The 22,826-nt window shown below is 38.9% G+C and overlaps 1 protein-coding gene across 1 annotated transcript in view; it reads left to right on the top strand.

Annotated features, from left to right (window-relative positions):
• The window catches only part of alien (COP9 signalosome complex subunit 2 alien), a 424,708-nt gene that overhangs the window by 235,767 nt on the left and 166,115 nt on the right, over positions 1–22,826 (top strand). Inside the window, exon 8 of the mRNA XM_090368501.1 lies at positions 626–725. Within this exon, the coding sequence (XP_090224627.1) occupies positions 626–725 (100 nt within the window). The remainder of the gene's footprint in view (positions 1–625; positions 726–22,826) is intronic.

Raw genomic sequence — 22,826 nt, 5'->3', positions numbered from 1 at the left:
AAATATAGTTATCAAGATTTGTTTTGTTTTATTTATTTTAATTTTATTTTACTCCATGAAAGGTTGGTGAAAAAACGCTAAGAACGTAATATGAATATACCCAACCTCAGAGGCCTATTTGAGGAGACAAACAGATCTTTAAAAATATACAAATGAAGCAAATAACTTTAAAGTTCAGTTTATTGCAAGTTCATAATGGTGTGGGATTTTTCTCACTGTATTGTATGATAAGAAATTAACTATTAATATTACTATTAATTAGGAAGAAATCTTCAATTATTATGCCATTCTAGCAAACAAGCAAATCTGTGCAAAAGGTCGCGTGAAAATAAATTCAGACAAGAAACATCCTGCCAAACTGTAATTATTATTAATTATATTAATTAATAATTACTGTTATAATTAACTGAGCCATAATTACAGTATGTGGGGATCTGTTGTCTGTTGCTTTATTGGGGAACTTTGAAAACATCTTTTGTTGACTTAACCAAAATGATTTTAGAAAGAAAGGTTTGTCTTTTGTTAGTTGTGATACGAATATGTGTGACAAATGATTATGCATTTTATATTATTAATTTTTGTATCCTTAACATATATATTAATTTCTTTATATATTTAATTTCAGAATGTGGTGGGAAAATGCATCTTCGAGAAGGTGAATATGAAAAGGCTCACACAGACTTCTTTGAGGCATTTAAGAATTATGACGAGTCAGGTAGCCCGAGGTATGTTATATCCTGATGGAATGGGGGGGGGGGACGTTATTTTACACAGGTAATCAGGAATGTACACAGTGTGGCAATTGGACAAAGAGACAGATTCTAGAAAATAATAACAATCATTGGTTTATTCATTGTAACTTCCTCCCACGTCCATGCACTACATGCAATCACAAAGTGATTGGAATGACTGGTGGCTGTGACTGGTATACTGTCAATGTTCTTTTTATAGCTCTTTGAAAGGTGTCGATGTCATCAAAATAACAGCCTTTCAGTGGTGCCTTCAGCTTTGGGAATGAAAAGAAATTACACAGGGCTAAGTCTGGTGAATATGGCGAGTGCGACAGTATGCAGACTTTTTTTGCTAGCCAAAAACTCCCAAGTATTGTGAGCCTTTTGGCTTGGTGCATTGTTGTGCAAGAGGAACTAACTGCTGTCTTCTCCATGCTGAGGCCATGCACATGATGGATTTTCTGCAGAAAACAGTTCAAAACGTTCAGATAGTATGCAGCAGTAACACTTTGACCATTGGGCACAAACTCTTTGTGCACAATTCCCTTGCTATCGTAGAAAGTGATGAGCATGGACTTTGATTTGTGATTTTTGATCTTTCTTGATGAACTTTTTTGGCATCAGGAGAGTTTGCCAACTTTTACTCTGCACCTTGTTGCAGGGTCATACTGAAAACACCACATCTCGTCACCCACAACGATCGAATTCTAGAAGTTGGCTATGCTTTCAGCAGCCTCAGTGAATTCTCTGCAGTGTTCACTTACACATGTCATTGACCTTTTGTTGACGAATGTGGATCAAATCAAAGACAGACCTTCGTTTTCTTCAAATCCTGGGTTATTATTTATCAAAAGGTTCCTTATTGATGCACAGATCTTCTGAAATCCCTTGGAGGGTTACACACTGGTCATTGGTAATGATTTCCCACTTCTTTCAATCAGCTCTTGGTGTTTGAACTGCTATTGCTGGACTTGGATGTTCATCAGCTTCCATGGGTGAAATATTTATGCTACTTTGAACACACTTCCACGAGACAGACAGACAATTCTTTACATACATTTGCTTCATTGTTTGAAACATTTCCGTGACATTTTGCCCGGTTGAACACAAAACTCGATGTTTGCCCTTTGTTCCATTATCTCTCCACAACACAGACACCAAAGCCATTTCAAAATGTAGCTCACACTACATTTTGAAATGGCAGCAATTTTTACTGCGATTCTCAAGAAACAATCATTCTTTCATTTTATGTTTCATTCTAGTAGATGGCAGTACCTGCACGCATCTCATAACATCAGTCTCAATTTCCAGTTGGTGCACTGTGTACAATACTCAGTAATAGTCACAAATGATTCAAGAAAGCAAGTTTATGGGGGGGGGGACACTTCATTTCACCTGTCCATCAACGGTACATAATACAATGTCCATACACTTTTAAATCTCTGGCCTTTCCAGTGAACTGGCACACCCACAATAAAAGCAACACGGAAATGGGGGAAAACACCTGGTGTCGATTGATACTAAATACACTTTACACTGTCCATCTGCTCTTAACAGTTCATGTAGTTCTTCCTTGAATTTATTCAAACTATGAACCTCTACAACATTAGGTGGAGTTTGTTCCAAAAGTCAGCTGCTCTCTAAATTTCTGCACATCTGACCTGCAACCATCCTTCCTCAATTCAAATTTATGACCGGTTGGGGTGTGTGTGTGTGTGTGTGTGTGTGTGTGTGTGTGTGTGTGTGTGTGTGTGTGTGTGTGTAGCCTGAGCTAAAGGAAGAATACCATTAGCATTGAGCTTGATCAAATCACCGTGCAAATGTTTAGTGTGCAGACACTGCAGTCTGTAAAACTAGAGCCTTTCTTGGTAAGAGCACAATTTTATTCCCCTCACCAGTTTTGTTACCCTTCTCTGCCTCTGTTCCAGCAGATCCACATCCTTCCTAAAATGAGGCCTCCAGACTGTGTGCAGTATTCAAAATGCAGTCTAACCATTGTCTTATAGCATTAGTATCAGCAGTAGCAAATGATTCAAGAAAGCAAGTTTATACGGCATAAGCAAACAAAAAAACACACACACACACACACACACACACCTCCTATATCACCTAATCATTCCCTCCAGTAGTTTGTCTAGTTATTCCTTGAATTTATTTATTTAAACTATCAACCTCCAGAGCAACAGATGGAAGTTTATTACAACAATCAAGCACCCTTTGGCTAAAGACAAACTTCTGCACATATATTCTGCAACAGTCCTTCCTCAGTTTGAGTCTGTGCCCTCTCATCTGTGTGGTCTGAGCAGCAGGAGGAGTCTCATCAACATTGCACTTGCTCAATCCATTCAAAGCCTTAAACATCTCAATCAGATTACCTCTCAGATGCCGCCTCCGTAGCCAGGTGGGCAGGAGCAGCCGTGTGTAGCACACACTTCTTGATTAGACTGGGGTTCGAGCCCAAGACCACCAAATACGGAGGATGCGGAAAGGTCAGGGAATGACCACCGCATATCCCCGGAGCAATATGGCCTTAGTTGCTAATGCTCCTAAAAACCAAATAACAAGCAAACAAACATCTCAGGTGCGTAGTCCCCTGATGCTGCAATTTACAGAACTGAAGCCTTTCTTGGTAAGAGCATACCTTTGTTTTCCTCACCCATTTGTGCCCTTCTCTGTACTTGTTCCAGCAAGTTCACATCCTTACTAAAATGAGGCCTCGTGGCCTGTATGTAGTACTCAAGATGCGGCCTGACCATTGTCTTATACAAAGGGACAATCACCTCCTTATCCCTGCTAACAAAATTCCTCTATATCACTGACAAAACTCCATGAACTGTCCTGGTAGTCTTTCTGCACTGCTCATGCAACTTCATTTCTGACTGCACAGCTATCCCCAGGTTGTTTTTCATGTTATACTACCCTGATAAATGGTAACACGATGTTGCTATGGTAATCTGGGATTATTGCTACCCTTATGAAGTACCATTAGCATATGCATTTGTCAGTGAAAAATGTCAATTGCCATTTCTCAGCCCATCTGCTTAATATTTCTTGATCCAGTTTCAATAGCATACTGTCAATAACCACCCTGCCAACCTTTGTATCATCTGTAAACTTTGACATTAAGCCTGATGTGCCTTCATCAACATAATTGATAAATATAGTAAAAAATGGGCCCAACACTGAACCCTGGGAGGCTCCACTAATAATATTAGTCTATGAAGAGCAATGTCCATTGATTGCAACTCTGTCTTCTCCCACTCAACCATTTTTTTATCCTTAGTAGCCCTTAATGCCACACTGCTCCAATTTGTACAGCAGTCTTTTATGTGTAACAGTATTAAAAGCTTTCCTGAAATTCAAGTGTATGATATCAAAATAATGTTTTGGATCAAGCTCGTTTGTTCCCCTCATAGTATCCAATCAGATTTGTCAGACAAGATCACCCCTTTACAAATCCATGCTTTGACTGCATTATAACTGTCTATATGGTCCTGCATTACTTCTTTATCAAATGACTCCGTTATTTACCCTGCAATAGAATTTTACAAAACGATATCAGAAGAATTTTGAACTGTCTTTGATGCCAAGAAAGTGCCAGATCCTGATGGTATTTCTCCAGTTGTGTGCCCCTGTGCTTACTTCTGTTTTGTGTTGCCCTTTTCTACTTACCTTTATTCCTGCTTGAAAATTTGCTCATAGCCAACCAGTTCATAAAAAGAGTGAATAATCACTCCATCCAGTTATTGTCCATTGCACTTCTACACATTTCTGCAGAAATGGAGAAATCTATTAAATGCCAACTCCTAAACAATCTAGAAACCTTCATTTTGATCAGTGATAGCCAGTATGGATTTCATCAGTCATGATATATTAGCTTATGGCATGGGCAAATTCAGTGGGAAACTTTGGTAAAACTCAAAACTTGCTCTTGACATTTAAAGGCTTTTTTTTTTTTTTTTTTTTGTGTGTGTTTGGCTTAAAGGTCATTTAAATAAACTTCCATCTTATGGTTTGCCAACTGTTTTGTAATTAGGTATCTAGTTTTCTCCTAGACAACTGCTTCACACTCTCTTCAGACTGCAAATGAAGGCTCTCTCTGTATTCCAGTTTCTCTGCTAATGTGCTGGTGTTCCCCAAGGTTCAGTCCTTTCTCCCATTCTTTTCCTCTTGTATATTAATGACCTTCTTCCACTGTCATGTCTTCCAGATTAGCTCCTCTTGGGTACCATTCTGTTATTTTCTAAGTCCATCTGTCATCATGTCTTTGAGCTATTGTGTCCTGCCCAGGACTGTTTCAGTACTTTAGTTTTGATAAGAATGTCCTTTACTTGAGTTTGCTGCCTAACCCATGTGTTTCTCTTCTTATCTAACAGTCTGATTCCCAATATAATTTGTTCCATTCTTTGCTGTGTAGTTCTCAGCTTCTCTTCCATTCTTTTGGTGAGTGCCCAAGTTTCACCTCCATAAGTCATGGTGGGGAGTATACATTGGTTCATTGTTTTACGTTTCAGACAAAATGGGACATTGCTCCTCAGTGTGTGACTTTATTTCCTGAATGCTATCCATCCAAACTTTATTCTTCTCTTGACTTCCAGCCATTTATCATTATTACAGTCATAAGTATATGACTCCACCTTTTCAATTACTGCTCCTTCAATCATTATATCCCTTTCTGACTTTGGGGCCAGCTACCACTAATCATACAGAGCTTTCTCCAAAATAGAACATTTCAGGTGCGTTATTGCAATACACTGTCCCAAAAGGTTGTTCAGGAAGAAGGGGTCCCACAAGGATCAGTTCTTAGTGCAACACTCTTTGCAGTTATGCTGAACAATGCAACAGATAATATTCTGCTTAATGTCGACACTTATCTATACGCAGTCATACAGAGCTTTCTCCAAAATAGAACATTTCAGGTGCGTTATTGCAATACACTGTCCCAAAAGGTTGTTCAGGAAGAAGGGGTCCCACAAGGATCAGTTCTTAGTGCAACACTCTTTGCAGTTATGCTGAACAATGCAACAGATAATATTCTGCTTAATGTCGACACTTATCTATACGCAGTCATACAGAGCTTTCTCCAAAATAGAACATTTCAGGTGCGTTATTGCAATACACTGTCCCAAAAGGTTGTTCAGGAAGAAGGGGTCCCACAAGGATCAGTTCTTAGTGCAACACTCTTTGCAGTTATGCTGAACAATGCAACAGATAATATTCTGCTTAATGTCGACACTTATCTATACGCAGTCGACCTTACGATATCCTGCCATTCACTAAATATGCGCTCCATTGAACGCCAACTGCAACTCTCAATAAACAAAATAGAGTCATGGGCATCCCACAATGGCTATCGCCTATCCAGAACAAAAACAACTGCTATTCACTTTTGTAAAAAGCGACAGCTTCATCCAGATCCTGAGCTAAGGTTAGGAGCCCAACTAATACCACTTAGCAACAATATCCGGTTCTTGGGTTTAGTACTGGACACTAAACTTACCTTTCAAGCACATATAATGCAAATGAGAACTCAGTGCATGAGAAAGATGAATATTCTCAAAGTTATATCTTCTATGACATGGGGAGCTGATCGCTTCACACTCTTACACTTATATCGTACTTTAATAAGATCTCGTCTAGATTATGGATCCCCAGTTTATGACTCTGGGCGTAAGACAGTACTAGCCCGGCTCAATCCAGTCCAGCATAGTGCTCTGAGGATTGCTTTAGGAGCCTTTAAGACCTCCCCAGTGCAAAGTTTGTATATAGACGCCAACAAACCACCACTACAACTTAGGAGAAAAGTATTGCTCCTTAACTATGCAGCCAAACTACGTAGCCTCCCTTCTCACCCCATCTGGACATATCTGTTTGAACCTCAGTAGGAAAATTTGTATAAAAATAAACCCAATGAAAACAAACCTGCTGGTATCCGGCTACAACAGCTAACCAAAAATTGGAACATCTGTCTAGGAAACATCTCTCAAGCTGCAGATGTATTACAAGCACCATGGGCAATGTATATACCTCTTTGCGATAACTATTTTCTACAGTGGGGAAAACACTCCCTATCAAATCACAATCTTAGACAGTTACATGCGGACCATGCATTGACCAATGCTCACAGTCTTCATATATACACAGACGGATCCAAGACTGATATATCCGTGGGAGCTGCAGTAATCAGTCCTACCTCCACTGTTTCTGTACAATTACCATGTGAATGCAGTGTATTTACTGCCGAATTATATGCAATCAAAATGGCTCTAAATCTCCTTAATGATCTTTTAAATATCCAGGTCATAATATACACAGACTCTTTAAGTGCAATGAATGCCCTACAGGAAAAACCACAAAATTCCCATTCACTTTTCACACAAATCAGATCACAGTTATATCACCTCAATAAAAATAAGCTGACTGTCACGTTCTGCTGGATACCCAGCCATGTCGGAATTTCCGGAAATGAGCGTGCAGACGAAGCAGCAAAACACCCTGCTTGCTTTGATCCCATCCCAGTTCCTTTTTCTGATTACAAGCCAATCATACGGAGGATATGTACAGAGATGTGGTCTGAAAAGTGGCATAATCAGATATCAAACAAACTTCTTGAAATAAAACAAAACCCACAGCTATGGAGATCTAGTTCCCGATTAACCAGGCACGAAGAGGTCGTGCTTGCAAGAGCACGAATTGGTCATACGCACCTAATGCACCTTTTTTTACTGCTAGGAGAAGAGCCTCCTCTCTGCTCGCATTGTAGTTCCATTCTTACAGTGAAACATTATTATTGAATGTGCACACTATGGCTCAGCTAGAATTGAATGTTTCAGATCTTTAATCAACTCACAAAAACCCTTGCAATTAGCTCATATACTTGGAGATGATGCCAATCTATCAGAGCTGTTTAAATATCTAAAAATGATAAACGTATACAGACACTTCTAGAACAATTCCTTTCATATATTGACCAACAATCTTAAGTTATAGGTGCATTTTGGCCATAGCAGCCCTTGCGCCAATAAACCCCACTTCAACAACAATTATATCCCTTTCTGTGGCATAAGTGTTCATCATTACTTTTGTTTTAGCCATATTCATCTCTATTCCAAAATCCTTACTAACTCTGCATAACTGATCAAGATTTTCCTCTAATTGTTTGAGTTCGTGGCTTATGACCACATCTTCAAATCGTAAATGGTTTAGGTACTTGTACTCTCCATTCACGTGGACTCCTTTCTTCGACCAGTCTAATCTTCTGAAAGCTTCTTCAAGAGCAGCAGTAAACAACTTCGGAGATATTGTCTCCTTGTCGAACTCTTTTCTCAATTTTAAATTTACTACTGTCTTTATCTAGTCATATAAAGGAGGTAGCGTTCTCATATATTTTCTTCAAAATCATAATATATGGGGTATCTATGCTTTGTCTTTCCAGTGCCTAAAACATTGCCTTATGCTGTATAGAGTCATATACCTTTTCATAATCTACAAATGCCAGGCATAATGGTGTTTTATATTCATTTGCTTTCTCCATTAACTGTGATATTACGCGAAGGTGATCCATAGTTGAGAATCCTGTCCTTAAGCCAGCTTGCTCTTTCGGTTGATTCTCATAAAGTATTCTTTCTAATCTGTTGGTAATGACCCTTGTGTACAACTTGTAGATGTGGGATAACAAGCTAATTGGTCTATAATTTCCAATTTCTGATTTATCTCCTTTCTTATGCAGCAAAACTATGATTGCATTATTCCACTGCTTAGGCATCACACCTTTTCTAATGCATTTTGTGAAGAGTCTTGCCACTTTTTGTGTCATGTCGCTTCCTCCCAATTTTAACAACTCTACAGAAACTTCATCTTCTCCTGGGGCTTTCTGATTCTTCATTTTCTTCAATGCATGTTCTACCTCATCAGGAAGGATATCAGGTATGTTGTATGTGTTACTAATTTGTGATCCATCTTCCCGACTGCTGGCATCATTCCTTCGCCCCTTGTATAATTCTCTATAGTAGTCTTCTGCTATTTGAATTATGCGTTCTCTGCTATTTATAAGAACACCATCGCTTTTCTTCAGTTTCCGTATCATTTGTCTTTCTATATTACTGCTCATGGCTGTAGATTTAAATCCTTTGTTTTCCCTTAATGCTTGTTCTACTTCTCTTGTGTTAAATTTTCTTATGTCCTCTTCGAGTCTCTCTCTCTCTCTCTCTCTAATGGCTTTGCATGACTCAGTGTACTCAATTTTCTCCTTGTCATTGTTTTTCTTGCTCTTAATTTGTCATCTTTGGTTCATCATGACAAGTGTTTCTTGACTAATTTTTTCTTCTTTGGATTTCTTTTTCCCTATAGGTTTCTTGGGTTTTATCACTTTCAGAAAGTTGTAATATTCCTCGTCGATATCTTGGTCCTGAGCAGTCTGCAGGAGCACAAACGTGTTCTTAAATTTCAGTACATACTGCTTTTTCTCCTCTTCTGTTATCTCAAAGACCTTTGTATTATTTACTCGAGTCAGTTTTTTTCCTTTCTTTTCTTACATCTATGTCAAGTGTGCATCTTACCATTCGGTGATCATTTCCAACATTTATCTTGTTCAGGGCAGTAACATCATTCATTATGTATCTTCTGTTAGTGAAGATGAAGTTGATTTCATTAGTCGTTAATCCATTTGGGCTCTTCCTTGAAAAAAGTGTTCATTACTGACATTCCTCGAGATTCTGCAAATTCCACAAGTCTTTCACCTCTCCCCGGGGGCTCACATTTGGTATGGGCTTGGCACACCCAGGGTCCTGAGCTGGATATCATCATTGTTCTCTTTCTTGGTAATTCCTTTCTACTTCTCTCTCTCTCTCTCTCACTCTCACTCACTCTCTCTCAGGGTAATTCGGAAATTTTTGTTTGGCTGGTGCAGCATAAGCCTCGCTTCCTTGCACTATATGGCTAATAATAATAATGATAGTGTAGTGAGTTTTCTGTTCATCTAGAAGACTCAATTTCGGTGTACATTTCTTCAGCCTCTCCATCATCATCATGGCTCAATTTTGGAGCATAAATCATTATAACCTTTAGTTTATAACTCTTAGAAATCCTGAGTAGTAGTCTCTACACCGGAAAGCCAACTCCACCTTCACTCCTATAAGTGATTCATTTCTTTTTCTTGTTTCAGCCAAACAGATTATATTCCAATTCAAATTTTGTAATTGTTTTTCCAGCTCTAATATCCTGTCTTCACCAATGAGCAATCTTACATTGTAACAGGCCAAGTTCAGTTTCCGTGCATGGCAGCCCGGTCGTAACCAGAGATTCTTAGCACCCTCTGCTTCCACTCTGATCCTCTTGCTGCCGTAAGAGGGGGAGTGAAAGCAGCTGGGGACTGAGGGCCATTTGTTTTTTCTTACTGTCATGTGCTGGAGGGTTTGGTGTCTTCCTCTTCACGCCAACCAGGCGTCTTGAAGAAAACCACTCTACACGTTCGTTGCTACCTAAGTGACGTAACAGGGCTTACCATCCAGAAGGTGTGCATGAGTGGATTTTAGGGAGGCAGGCCAACCGGACTTCTCCTAAATCTTCTGAAATAGAAAGATATTGGATCCAAACAGTGTTTTAGACAGTGTCTGATAACACAGATGCCTTTTCCCCTCTAAGCCTCTTGGCTTAAGCCGTTACAAATATTCTTTTGATGTCAGTGTTACTTTTCTTCTAAATAGCTACTCACTCTGTACAAATCTCAAATCCATGCTATCATGGAATAGTGTTTCCACATCTGTGGTAGTGATGCCCCATTAACCTCTCCCAGGCTTCTAAATTCCATTTAGAAGAGGACATTTAGGTTAATTAATGGACTATCTCTTATAAAGTCTGTGCCCTCTCTGTTTTGTAAATGTTCTGTTTTTTCTGCATGCCTTTTCTATAGATTCTTACATGGTACCGTCCTGAATTGGTTTTATATCACCCATCCCTCTTCCAAACCATTGTGAACATGTGCCACAAGCACATATTCACACTGGTTTGGAAGAGGGGTGAATGCGTGCTGCAAGCAGTCATTATCCTTTGACTGACCAACTTCAGACTGGTAGCTCCATATTTTCTTATTCTTTTGTTCCTTCAGCTTCCATTTTCTGGATGATCCAGAAAATTTTCCAAAAATTACAATATACAGAAATTTGTCTAATGTCAATAAGTATCAATTTTACTCTTCTCAATCCCCAACCCTTGCATGTACTAAGTACTGTAGGTTCTAATACTCTTCGTGTTTTCATTAAAAAAAAAAAAAAACTGATAGGTCTGTAATTACTGCTGTTTCCCTTGACTGCTCCCCTTTAATTGGGGATACATTTGCAAATTTTAAGTTCATAGGGAATTCAGAGATCCTCTCTCATAACCATGGCTAAAGATTTGCTTATCTTTTTTGCACCTAGTTAAAATTTTTTTTTTTTTTTTTAATGTTTAGCTTCAATTTCTCCTCCGCTTTCCTCTCAGTTATTACAAAATCATATAGCTCCCTGTTAGAGTTTGAGAAACATCTAGCATCCCATTCCCTAAGGAGTTCATAATGAGTAAATGCAGATACAAAATACATATTTGTTTGTGCAACTTGAATAGGATCATCAACAGTTATACAGTGGACTAATGTGATTCCACTCCTTGCCTCTACTGTTAATATAAGTAAAAAGTCTTTGCTGGTTTTTTTTTTTTTTTTTGTTTCTTTGCCAGAGACTTCTCATCTGCGTAAGCTTGACTGACCTCCATTGTGACTTGGCAACATGCTAGTTAATATATATTGTATGCTTCTGTATCACCTGATAATTCCTATGCATTTCCATGCATATTGCTTCTCTTCCACAAGTCTCCAGTTCATCTAACATCCAATTAGGTCTAAGGCTGGATTGTTATTTCTTAGTGGTATGATAAGCCTAGTAGATTTTACAATTACTTGCCTGAATGTTTTCACTTATTTAAAATTTGCTGTTGGTAACATCATCATAAGTTGGTATTACTGCATAGAATTTAAAAACTGTCTGAGACTACTCTAGTCATCTTTGCAAAAGCCCTTTCCTTGCCTTTGACAGTAGTTACATATTTAAGTAAATCCCACATAAATTCATTATGATAACTGCCACCTATTTGGTTTTTTATTTGCAGATTCTTAGATTCTTAATGAATGAAGGCTGCTTATAATCAGATCACGTGTATTGCTTTCTTTTGTCTCTCTCTAACAAGCACCAAAACAATCATCCAATTAATATACAAAATTTTAGCTGCTTTGTGAGTGACCAATCCATAAGGTCCAGTCAGTATCTGGAAAGTTAAAATCTACTATTATGAAACATTCTGATTTACTGGCCCAGTCTTTCTCTGTACAGTTGTTCGTTATACAATAGGGCCCACTCATATGGCAGATTTGGTTTCAGACCCCTACCAAAAAGTGTAATGTAGCTTTTTTTTTACTTACAAATGCATATAAAAGCCTAATACATGTTTACACTATCATATGCTGTAAACAGACTGAATCATCAACAATAAAATGGTGCCCGACACCCTTCTCAGACTTGGCTGCTGAGTGCATCATCCTGAAAAAGTGGAACAAGCGCCAAACATAATGAACATGAATATAATAATTAAAAACCGCCATATTCGTGGGATGCAAAGAAGCAGAACCGAAAAGCGGGGCCATACTGTACTCATCACAGTCATCAGGCCTATAACACACTCCTATTCTCATTTTTGCTTTCCTAGTGCATGTGTCATACCAAACTGATTCAACATTGCACTGACCACCCATGTCCACTGGATACGCTGCTCTAGATTTTATATGCTTCTTAACTTAAGAGCATAACACCCCTCCTGTCCTCTCTCTCCTTTCTGTACACATTGTACTACCCATATTCAAATTCTTAATTTCTTTATATCTGAGTGACCCCATGTCTCTGATATCCCCACAATGTCTGCTTTTGATGATTTGATCAGTACAGGAACTCCCCAACTTACGTAATATTCGACTTACGGAAATTTGACTTTGCGTAAGTTTTTGCTTGCCTATGCAAACTTAAAAAAATCGTGGAAACATATTTTGCATCCTGTAGGAATAAATGGAGGTATCGTGAAAATATCGTAATGTGAACCCAATAATGCATTGTGTGTTTTTTTTGTTTTTTTTTTCCCTCCCCTAATTCGTTCCCAGTCCTTGGAAGTTGAAAATTTCACTGTATTACTAAGCTATTTAACTCACTAAAAGGTCAAATTTAGAATGGAAATTGCACTACCCTTTCATCGTTATCATATGTTCTCGTTATAAGAATCAATTTTGAACACCTTTGTGATATTTTTCTAAAGGACATTTCTGGAGGTCATGACCGAAAAACAATATGCACTTTCTGGTGTATCGGGCTTTTCTTTTAGTGCATCTAATTATAAACAGGTAGTAAACTCGATCTTATTCCATTTGTGATAATACCAATAAATGCAATTGTGTGGGTTTTAACACTATTATGAAAAACAATTTTATTAACAAATTATTATGAAAAACAAATCATATAAAAAACAAATTTTCAGAAACTTCTCTTCATTCCTATTCACATGTTACAATGATCAAGAGAAAGTGACCAACGGAAAGTGTAAGTGCTACGAAATGAAATAAAATTGAAAATGATTAGGAAGTATGAAGCAGGACAAAGTTTGACATCTATTGCACAGAATTAGGTCTCACTACTTCAACAGTGAATACTATTTTAAGGAACAGTGTGCATATAAAAGAACATGTCAAAGGATCAACGCACTTAAGATCAAAAGTGATCACAAAACAGCATTCAGGTGCTATATCGAAGATGGAACAGCTGTTAATAATATGGATGGAAAATCAGATTCAGAAGTGAGTGCCCCTGAGTCTAATGACCATTCAAGCAAAAGCAACAAGTATTTATATATAAATTATTTCATTGTACACTAGTACAATGAAAAATTCCATTCATCGAATTTCATTATTTGTAAAATAATAAGAGGAGTTTACAACAATATACAGCATTACAGCTCTGGTTCATACTATCTAATTGCATTTCATTATTTTTTCAATAAAAATAATTCAGCAATACTTTTTTTTATTTATTTTACTGTACCAGTTTCATAATGAGTTCCTGCAGTAAAGACAATAGTAGAGGCATATGATGCAAGAAAGCAAGTTCATGCAGCATCAGCCAAAAAAAAAAACCCACTCCCATTTCACCCCTCCGTTAGTTCGAAATACCTGTCCAGCTGAGCCTTAAATTTATTTAGGCTATCAACTTCGGCAACAAGGGATGGAAATCTGTTCCACCAACCAACTATCCGCTGGCAAAAGGCAAACTTCCGCACATCTATCCTACATCTGTCTTTCCTCAATTTGAATTTATGCCCTCTCAGGTGATTATTCTGAGCAAGAGGAAGAATCTCATCAGCATTGAGCATGCTCAAACCATTGCAGCTTTATACACCTCTATCAGATCACCTCGCTGGTGCCTAGTCTCCAGACACTGTAATTTGCAAAACTTAAGCCTTTCTTCATGAGAGCACCCCTTTGTTCCATTCACTAATCTTGTTGCCCTTCTCTGTACTCGTTCCAGCAGCTCTACATCCTTCTTGAAATGAGGCCTCCAGACTTGTATACAGTACTCTAAGTGTGGCCTGACCATTGCCTTATACAAGGGAATAATCACCTCCTTATCCCTGCTAAGAAAATTCCTGTATATCATTGACAAGACACCATGAGCTACTCTTCCAGCCCGTCTGCACTGCTCAGAAAACTTCATATCTGCCTGCACAATTACCTCCAGGTCCTTTTCATTCTCTACCACCGTCAGTGTAGTACCACAGAGTTGATATGTTACTCTGGGGTTGCTGTTTCCCATATGTAGTACTTTACATTTTTCAATGTTAAACTTCATTTGCCACCTCTCAGCCCATCTGCTCAACCTCTCCAGATCCTGTTGCAGCAGCATAGCGTCAGTAGTGTCCTTAACAATCCTGCCAACCTTTGCATCGTCTGCAAACTTGGACATTAAGCTTGATATACCATCATCAATATTATTTATAAATACAGAAAACAACAATGGACCCAAAACTGAACCCTGAGGGACTCCACTAGTAACATTAATCCACGATGAGCAATGTCCATTGATTACCACTCTCTGTCTTCTCCCCCTCAACCATCCCTTTATCCATAGCAACAATTTGCCTCCAATGCCACACTGTTCCAATTTGTGCAGCAGTCTTCCACGTGCAACAGTATCAAAAGCCTTTCTAAGATCCAAGTATATAATATCAAAGTTATTCCCTGCATCCAGTTCTTTTGTGACTGCGTCATAGTATCCAATCAAATTGGTCAGGCAAGACTTTCCCTTAACAAAACCATGCTGTGTCTGAGCTATAACTGAAGTCTTGTCTAGATGATCCTACAGTGCTTCTTTAACCAGTGCCTCCATTAATTTTCCTGGAACAGAAGTTAAGCTCAGTTGGGGTCACATTTGCACATCTCAAGTCTACGGGTACCTCCCCTGAGTCTAAAGAAACTCTCATAATTATGGCTAAATGTTTGCTTACTTCCTGTGCTGCCTCCTTTAATATAACTGGATAGATCCCATCCATCCCAGGTGCCTTTTTTATGTTTATCCTCAACAATTTCTCCTCTACTTTCCTCTCTGTTATTACAAAATCAACTAGCTCACTGCCAGAATTAAACTCACCTCTGGCATTCCCCTCCCTGAATAACTCCTCATGGGTGAATGTAGATGCAAAATACTCATTTAGTTTGTTAGCCACCTGAGCAGGATCATTAACAGCTGAACCATCAATATCCAGTGGACCAATCTGATTCATCCCTTTCCTTCTGTAGTTTACATAGATAAAGAACTCTTTTCTGTTTTTCTTTGCATCCTCTGCCAAGGATTTCTCATAATCTGCCTTTGCCTGCTTAATTTCCTTTGTGACTTGGTTAAAGACCAGCTTATATCTATCATAGGCTTCCACGTCACCCATTCATTTATATGTATTCCATGCATCTTTCTCCTCTGCCATATGTCTCATGAATTCATCTGACATCCATTTAGGCCTAAACCCTGAACAATATTTCTTAGTTGGTATGTAAAGCCTAGCTTCCAAGATAAGTTCTTTGAATGCTTCCCATTTTGAATTTGTTGTTGGTAACATCATCAGTTGTTCCCACTGAATAGAATTTAAATACTGTCTCAGACAATCAAAGTCACCTTTACGAAAGCAAAAATCCTTCTCTTTACCGCTGATGGTAGTTACCTCTTTGAGTAAATCCCACTTCAGCACTCTATGATCACTGCTATCTAGTGGTTCCTTTATCTGCAGATTCTTAATGCATGAAGAATCACTACTGATAATCAAATCAAGAGTATTACTCCATCTAGTTGCTTCCCAAACATGCTGATGTAGAAATACATTTATCATCCAATAAATCGACAAAAGCCTTGCTAGTGTGTGAGTGACCAACCCACAAATTCCAGTCAATATCTGAGAAATTAAAATCCTCCATTATAAGACTCTCTGATTTACTGGCCCACTCTATTTCCCTGTACAGTTTCTTATTGTACTCATCAGAGTCATTAGACCTATAGCACACTCCTACTCTCAATTTTGATCTCCCAATGCTTATGTCGCACAAAACTGACTCGACACTGCACTACCAGTGATGTCGACTGGCTTCACTTCCTTGGATTTTGTGATTCTTAACTAATAGCATAACCCCTCCTCCCTTCTTATCCTGTCTATCCTTTCTATACACATTATACTCCACAAATTCCAGTTCTGCATTCCTTAAATCTGTGTGACATCCTGTCTCTGATATCCCAACAATATCTGCCTTTGATGTTTTGAGCAATAATTCAAATTCATCAAATTTATTTACCAAACTCCTAGCATTGGTGTACCCGCAAGTGTACACCAATTTTTAACAGTTGCTGCTGATATTATCAGTGACACTATCAATCTCAGTGTAGAGCAGCAGCAACTCGTTATGTACCTGGTACCTAATTTCGGGTTGGTTTTTTTGTACCACTTCATTTCTAACCACATCATAGAATCCAATCAGATTGGTCAGACAAGACTTCCCCTTAGCAAACACATGCTCTGTCTGCATTCTTGCCTAGATGATCCTGCAGTGCTTCTTTAACCAGTGACTCCATTATTTTCCCCAGAACAAGTTAAACTAACAGGTATGTAATTACTTGTGTCACCTTTTGATCCCCATTTGTGAATAGGTGATACATTTGCACATCTCCAGGCCTTGGGGACCTTCCCTTCATTCCAGGATGCTTTCATAATCATGGTTAAGGTTTTGCTTACTTCTTATTTATTATGTATTTGAACAATTTCTGCTCCAATTTGGAGCAGAAATTGAGCAGAAGAGAGCGAAAGTCTTAGGGCCAGAGTGGGTGTACAGATCAGCACCTTAGCTGCTGAGCCAAAATGAGACATTTCACACACATTGCACCAGTTGAAACCAGTGTAAGCCTCTCACACGATGTTGCCTTAGAGAAAGAAACAGTATGGCATCAGCAGGGCTGTGGAGGTTTCCAAGATAGGTTGCCTCCAAACTGTAATCATAATAGATGGTGGGGGAGAGTACCTGTCTACCACAAGAACGCAATGTATCCACACTAGTGTGTCATTCCTACATGTACACAAGGCACATTTTTTTAACATATTCAGGTGAACCTGATGCACAAGTTACCTTCACACTGACACAATTGTACTCATCATTTGCATGTTACATTGATTCCTCTTGCACTCTAACCAAACAGGACCCAAATAAAAACTTTTTTTTTTTTTAAATAAACAGGGCACAGAATTCACTTTGTCATTGCAAAGTTTTTCACATGACCAATTCATTCATTCTACAATTACATATCTTAGGCTGCAAGGAAAGCAATATATCCTTTTTTTGAAGGATATATTTGGGATGCACAATTAATTAAAACATTAAACTGTCAATTGGACATTCTCATTCAGTCACCATTTATCTCCATTTGTCACAACACTCTGAATGTAGACAGAACACACTTTTTTTTTTTTTTTCAGCCTGAGGTTGGATGAACAACATTTACACTGGACAGGGCTCCAAGAGTCAAGCAAGGTTTACTGATCAAGATCAAGTCCAGGGGTGGATCTGCCTGGTTTCGGACCTGAATTGTACAGTGCCTTATACACTTTTGTGCTTCAATGTGTCTTGGGAGGGATCGTATATGTATTTTTTAAAAGGGTTTTCCTTCTTGTTTAAAATATAAGTAGACTTTGTGGGTCATCATAGATTGGACACGTATAGCCAGTGTTTCTAATAATCAGGAGCACCACAAGTACAGTTTGGGTCATGAGATAAGCCAAGGCTAGTCAACTTGGCTTTGAAGGACCCATGTCATGTTAATAGCATTAGCATTAGTAGAGGCATTTGATGCAAGAAAGCAAGCTTATGCAGCATCAGCCAAAAAAAAAAAAAAAAAAAACCCACTTCCACTTTACCCCTCAGTTCGTTCAAAATACCTGTCCAGCTGAGCCTTAAACTTATTTAGGCTATCAACTTCCACGACAAGGGATGGAATTCTGTTCCACCAACCAACCACCCGCTGGCTAAAGGCAAATTTCTGCACGTCTATCTTACATCTGTCTTTCCTCAATTTGAATTTATGCCCTCTCAGGTGATTATTCTGAGCGAGAGGAAGAATCCCATCAGCATTGAGCATGCTCAAACCATTCAAGGCTTTATACACCTCTATCAGATCACCTCGCTGGTGCCTAGTCTCCAGACACTGTAATTTGCAAAACTTAAGCATTTCTTCGTAAGAGCACGCCTTTGTTCCATTCACTAATCTTGTTGCCCTTCTCTGTACTTGTTCCAGCAGCTCTACATCCTTCTTGAAATGAGGCCTCCAGACCTGTATACAGTACTCTAGGTGTGGTCTGACCATTGCCTTATACAAGGGAATAATCACCTCCTTATCCCTGCTAGAAAAATTCCTATATATCATTGACAATACACCATGAGCTACTCTTGCAGCCCGTCTGCACTGCTCAGAGAACTTCATATGTGTCTGCACAATTACTCCCAGGTCCTTGTCATTCTCTACCACTGTCAGTGTAGTACCACAGTTGATACATTGCTCTGGGGTTACTGTTTCCCATATGTAGTACTTTACATTTGTCAATATTAAACTTCATTTTCCACCTCTCAGCCCATCTGCTCAACCTTTCCAGATCCTGTTGCAGCAGCATAGTGTCAGTAGTGTCCTTGACAACCCTGCCTACCCTTGTATCGTCTGCAAACTTCGACATTAAGCTTGATATACCATCATCAATATCATTTATAAATACAGAAAACAATAATGGACCCAACACTGAGCCCTGAGGGACTCCACTAATAACAGTAGGATGTCATATACAGTTAAAGGGCAAGCCAGGGAAGGGGGTTGGGAGAAAACATGGCCACATTGATATGAATTGCCGTATTACCTCTCCCTTTGTGGACTGTTCCCAGTTTGCTTGTTGCTGCTCAGTGGTAGTTCTTTTTCTTTTCTCTCTTTGAGTCAACTGCCAAGTCTAGAGTAAGAAACACTGTCCAGATATTCACTGACCAGTGTTTCTAAGTCTATAATAAAGGCATTGGGATACACTTTCCAAATTCAGGGGGAGAGTACCTGCCAAAGCTTGCAGGGCAGAGTTACTCTCCATACAGCATACTCTGTTTATGACCACTATGATATTTCTGTCTACTTTCTAGTTTTTCTTTTAATTTTGTCTATTATGGTTTTGTTATATTAGATTCCAGGCACATAACAGATAGATGACTGGAATGAAAACAGCATATGGTGCAATGAAGCCCGAGGCTTAGGCTGCAACAGCCGAAAAATAAATTTCTGAATTACCCTGGCGAGAGAGAGAGAGAGAGAGAATCACCAAGAAAGAGAAGAATGGTGATATCCAGCTCAGGACCCTGCTCAGGGTGTGCCAAGCCCATACAACCAAATATGATCCTCTGGGGTTAGAATAGCTGTTTTACTTTTTTAACTCCCTAGTTGGATCTGGTAATGCTACAGATCATGGCTGCATAATTCCTAATTTTCTTAGCTTGGTTGTATGGGGGTAGAAAGAGTTTGCTAAAAAAAAAATGATACAAAAGTTATTTTAATTCATGGCCATTTTGAGAGAAATACCTGAGGTTTTTATTAGCATTAGCAGAGGCATACAATACAACAAAGCAAGCTTATGCAGCATCAGCAAAAAAAAAAAAAAAAAAAACCCTCTCTTCCATTTCACCCCTCCACTCGTTCCAAATGCCTGTCCGGCTTAGCCTTAAATTTATTTAGGTTATCTATCATCTTCCACAACAAAAGAGGGAAGTCTGTTCCAGCAATCAAATACTCGCTAGCCAAAGGCAAACCGGCTGTTGATTGATGGAATGGACATAAGTAAGCTTCTGCACATCTATTCTACAACTGTCTATCCTCAATTTGAATCTATGCCCCTCAGGGGCTGAATCTGAGCAAGAGGAAGAATTCCATCACTATTCAGCTTGATCAACCCATTCAGGGCCTTATACACCTCAATCAGAAAACCTTGCAGGGGCCTACTCTCCAGGCACTGAAGTTTGTAGAAGGTAAGCCTTTCTTGGTAAGAGCACCCCTTTGTTCCTCTCATCAATCTTGTTGCCCTTTTTTGTACTCGTTCTAGCAGTACTCTAGGTACGGCCTGACCATTGCCTTGTACAACGGGATAATCACCTCTCTGTTCCTGGTAGCAAAATTCCTATATGTCATTGACAAAACCCCAAGACCTACCAATATGAAGACCTACCAATATGAGCAGTTAACTTCATATGTGAAATATGAAGTTCACTGCTCTGTGAACTTCATATTTCACTGCACAGTTACCCCCAGGTCATTTTCACTTTCCACTTCCCAGACTGTGCTACCGCCTAGTAGGTATGTTTCTCTTTGGTTATTGTAACCCATGTGCAGTACTTTGCATTTGTTAATGTTAAACTTCAGTTGCCACTGCTCAGCCCATTTGCCCAACTTATCCAGATCCAGTTGGAGTAGCATACTGTCTTTACTGTCATTAACAATCCTGCTAACCTTTGTATCATCTGCAAACTTGGACATTAATCCTGATATACGTTCATCAATATCATTGATGAATACACAAAACAACAATCGACCCAGCACCGAACCTTGGGGAACTACACTAATAATATTTGTCCATGAAGAGCTGTGTCCATTGATTACCAGTCTCTGCCGTCTCCCACTCAACCATCCCCTTATCCATTTTAGCAACTTACCCTTAATGCCATATCTCTCCAATTTGTACAGAAGTCTTCCATTTCCAACAGTATGAAAAGCTTTCCCGAAATCTAAGTATATGGTATCAAAATTATTTTTGGCATTCAGTTCCTTTGTGACTACATTGTAGTATCCAATCAAATTGGTCAGACAAGCCCTCCCTTTAACAAACCCGTGCTGTGTCTTAACTATTACTGCAGTCTTGTCTAGATGTTCTTGCAATGCTTCTTTAACCAGTGACTCCATTATTTTCCCCGGAACACAAGTTAAACTAACAGTTACTTATATCACCTATTGAACTCCCTTTGTGAATTGGTGATACATTTGGAAACCTCCAGTGCATGGGGACGTCCTCTGAGTCCAAGGAAGCTCTAAAAATTAGGGAAAAGGGTTTACTTACTTCCTTTGCTGCCTCCTTTAATATAACTGGATAGATTCCATCCACTATAGCTGCCTTCCTTATGTTTAACTTCAACAATTTCTCCTCCACTTTGCTCTCAGTTATTACAAAATCACTTGGCTCCCTGTTAGAGTTTGATAAACTTCTGGCATTCCCTTCATTGAATAACTCTTCATGTATGAATGTAGAGACAAAATACCCATTCAGTTTATCAGCTACCTGAGCATGATCGTCAATAGTCAACCCATCTATGTTAAGTGGTCCAATCTGATTCATTCCTTTCCTTCTAGAGTTTACATAAGTAAAGAACTGTTTGCTGTTTTTCTTTGCATCCTTTGCCAAAGATTTCTTGTAATCTGCCTTCGCTGCCTAACCTCCTTTGTGACTTGATTACAGACTAGTTTATACCTGCCATTGGCTTCTGTGTCACCTGATACTTTATATGCATCCCATACATTCTTCTTCTCTGCCACAAGCCTCATTAATTCATCTGACGTGCATTTAGGCTTGAACAATATTTCTTAGTTGTAATGAAAAGCCTAGTAGCCTCCAAAATCAAGTCCCTGTGGGCTTCCCGTTTAGAATTCAATGTTGGTAATATCATCAGTTGACCCCACTGTACAGAAGTTAAATGTGAGACCTCTGTAGTCACTTTATGAAAGTGTACTCAAGTTAAACTAATAGTACATTGTGATTACTGTCACCCAGTGGTTCCTTTATCTGCAAATTCTTAATGCATGAATAATCACTTCTGATTATTCATGCATTATTGCTGTAGAAAACAGTCATCCAATAAATCCACAAAAGCCTTGCTAGTGTGCGACTGACCAATCCGCAAGTTCCAGTCAATATCTGGAAAGTTAAAATCCCCATTAAGACATTCTGATTTACTGACTCACTCTATTCCTCTGCACAATTGCTCATTATACTCATCAGATTCATTAGGCCTATAACACACACCTACTCACATTTTCCCTTTCCCAGTGCTAAATTCACACCAAACAGACTCAACACTGCATTGTCCACCAACATCAATTTGATGCACTTCCTTAGATTTTTGTGTTTCTTAACTAACAGCATAACCCCTCCTCCCTTCCTGTCCTGTCTATCCTTCCTGTACACATTGTACTCCCCAAATTCCAATTCCGAACTGCTTATATCTGTATCACACCACGTCTCTGATATCCCAACAATATCTGCCTTTGATGTCTTGACTAGCACTTCAAGGTCATCAAATTCATTAAGTTTACTTCTGGCATTGGTATGCATGCACCAAGTGAGCGTAATGATTTTGTAATAACTGAGAGAAAAGCGAGGAGAAATTGTTGAAGTTAAACATGAGAAGGGCATTTGGATGGGATATATTCAATTATA

Source organism: Mastigoproctus giganteus, chromosome 2, assembly GCF_048544385.1.
Source record: "Mastigoproctus giganteus isolate SK-2022 chromosome 2, ASM4854438v1, whole genome shotgun sequence".
Taxonomy (NCBI): Eukaryota; Metazoa; Arthropoda; class Arachnida; order Uropygi; family Thelyphonidae; genus Mastigoproctus; species Mastigoproctus giganteus.
The sequence above is the reverse complement of the archived record's forward strand: the minus strand, read 5'-3'. Positions and strand labels throughout refer to the sequence as shown.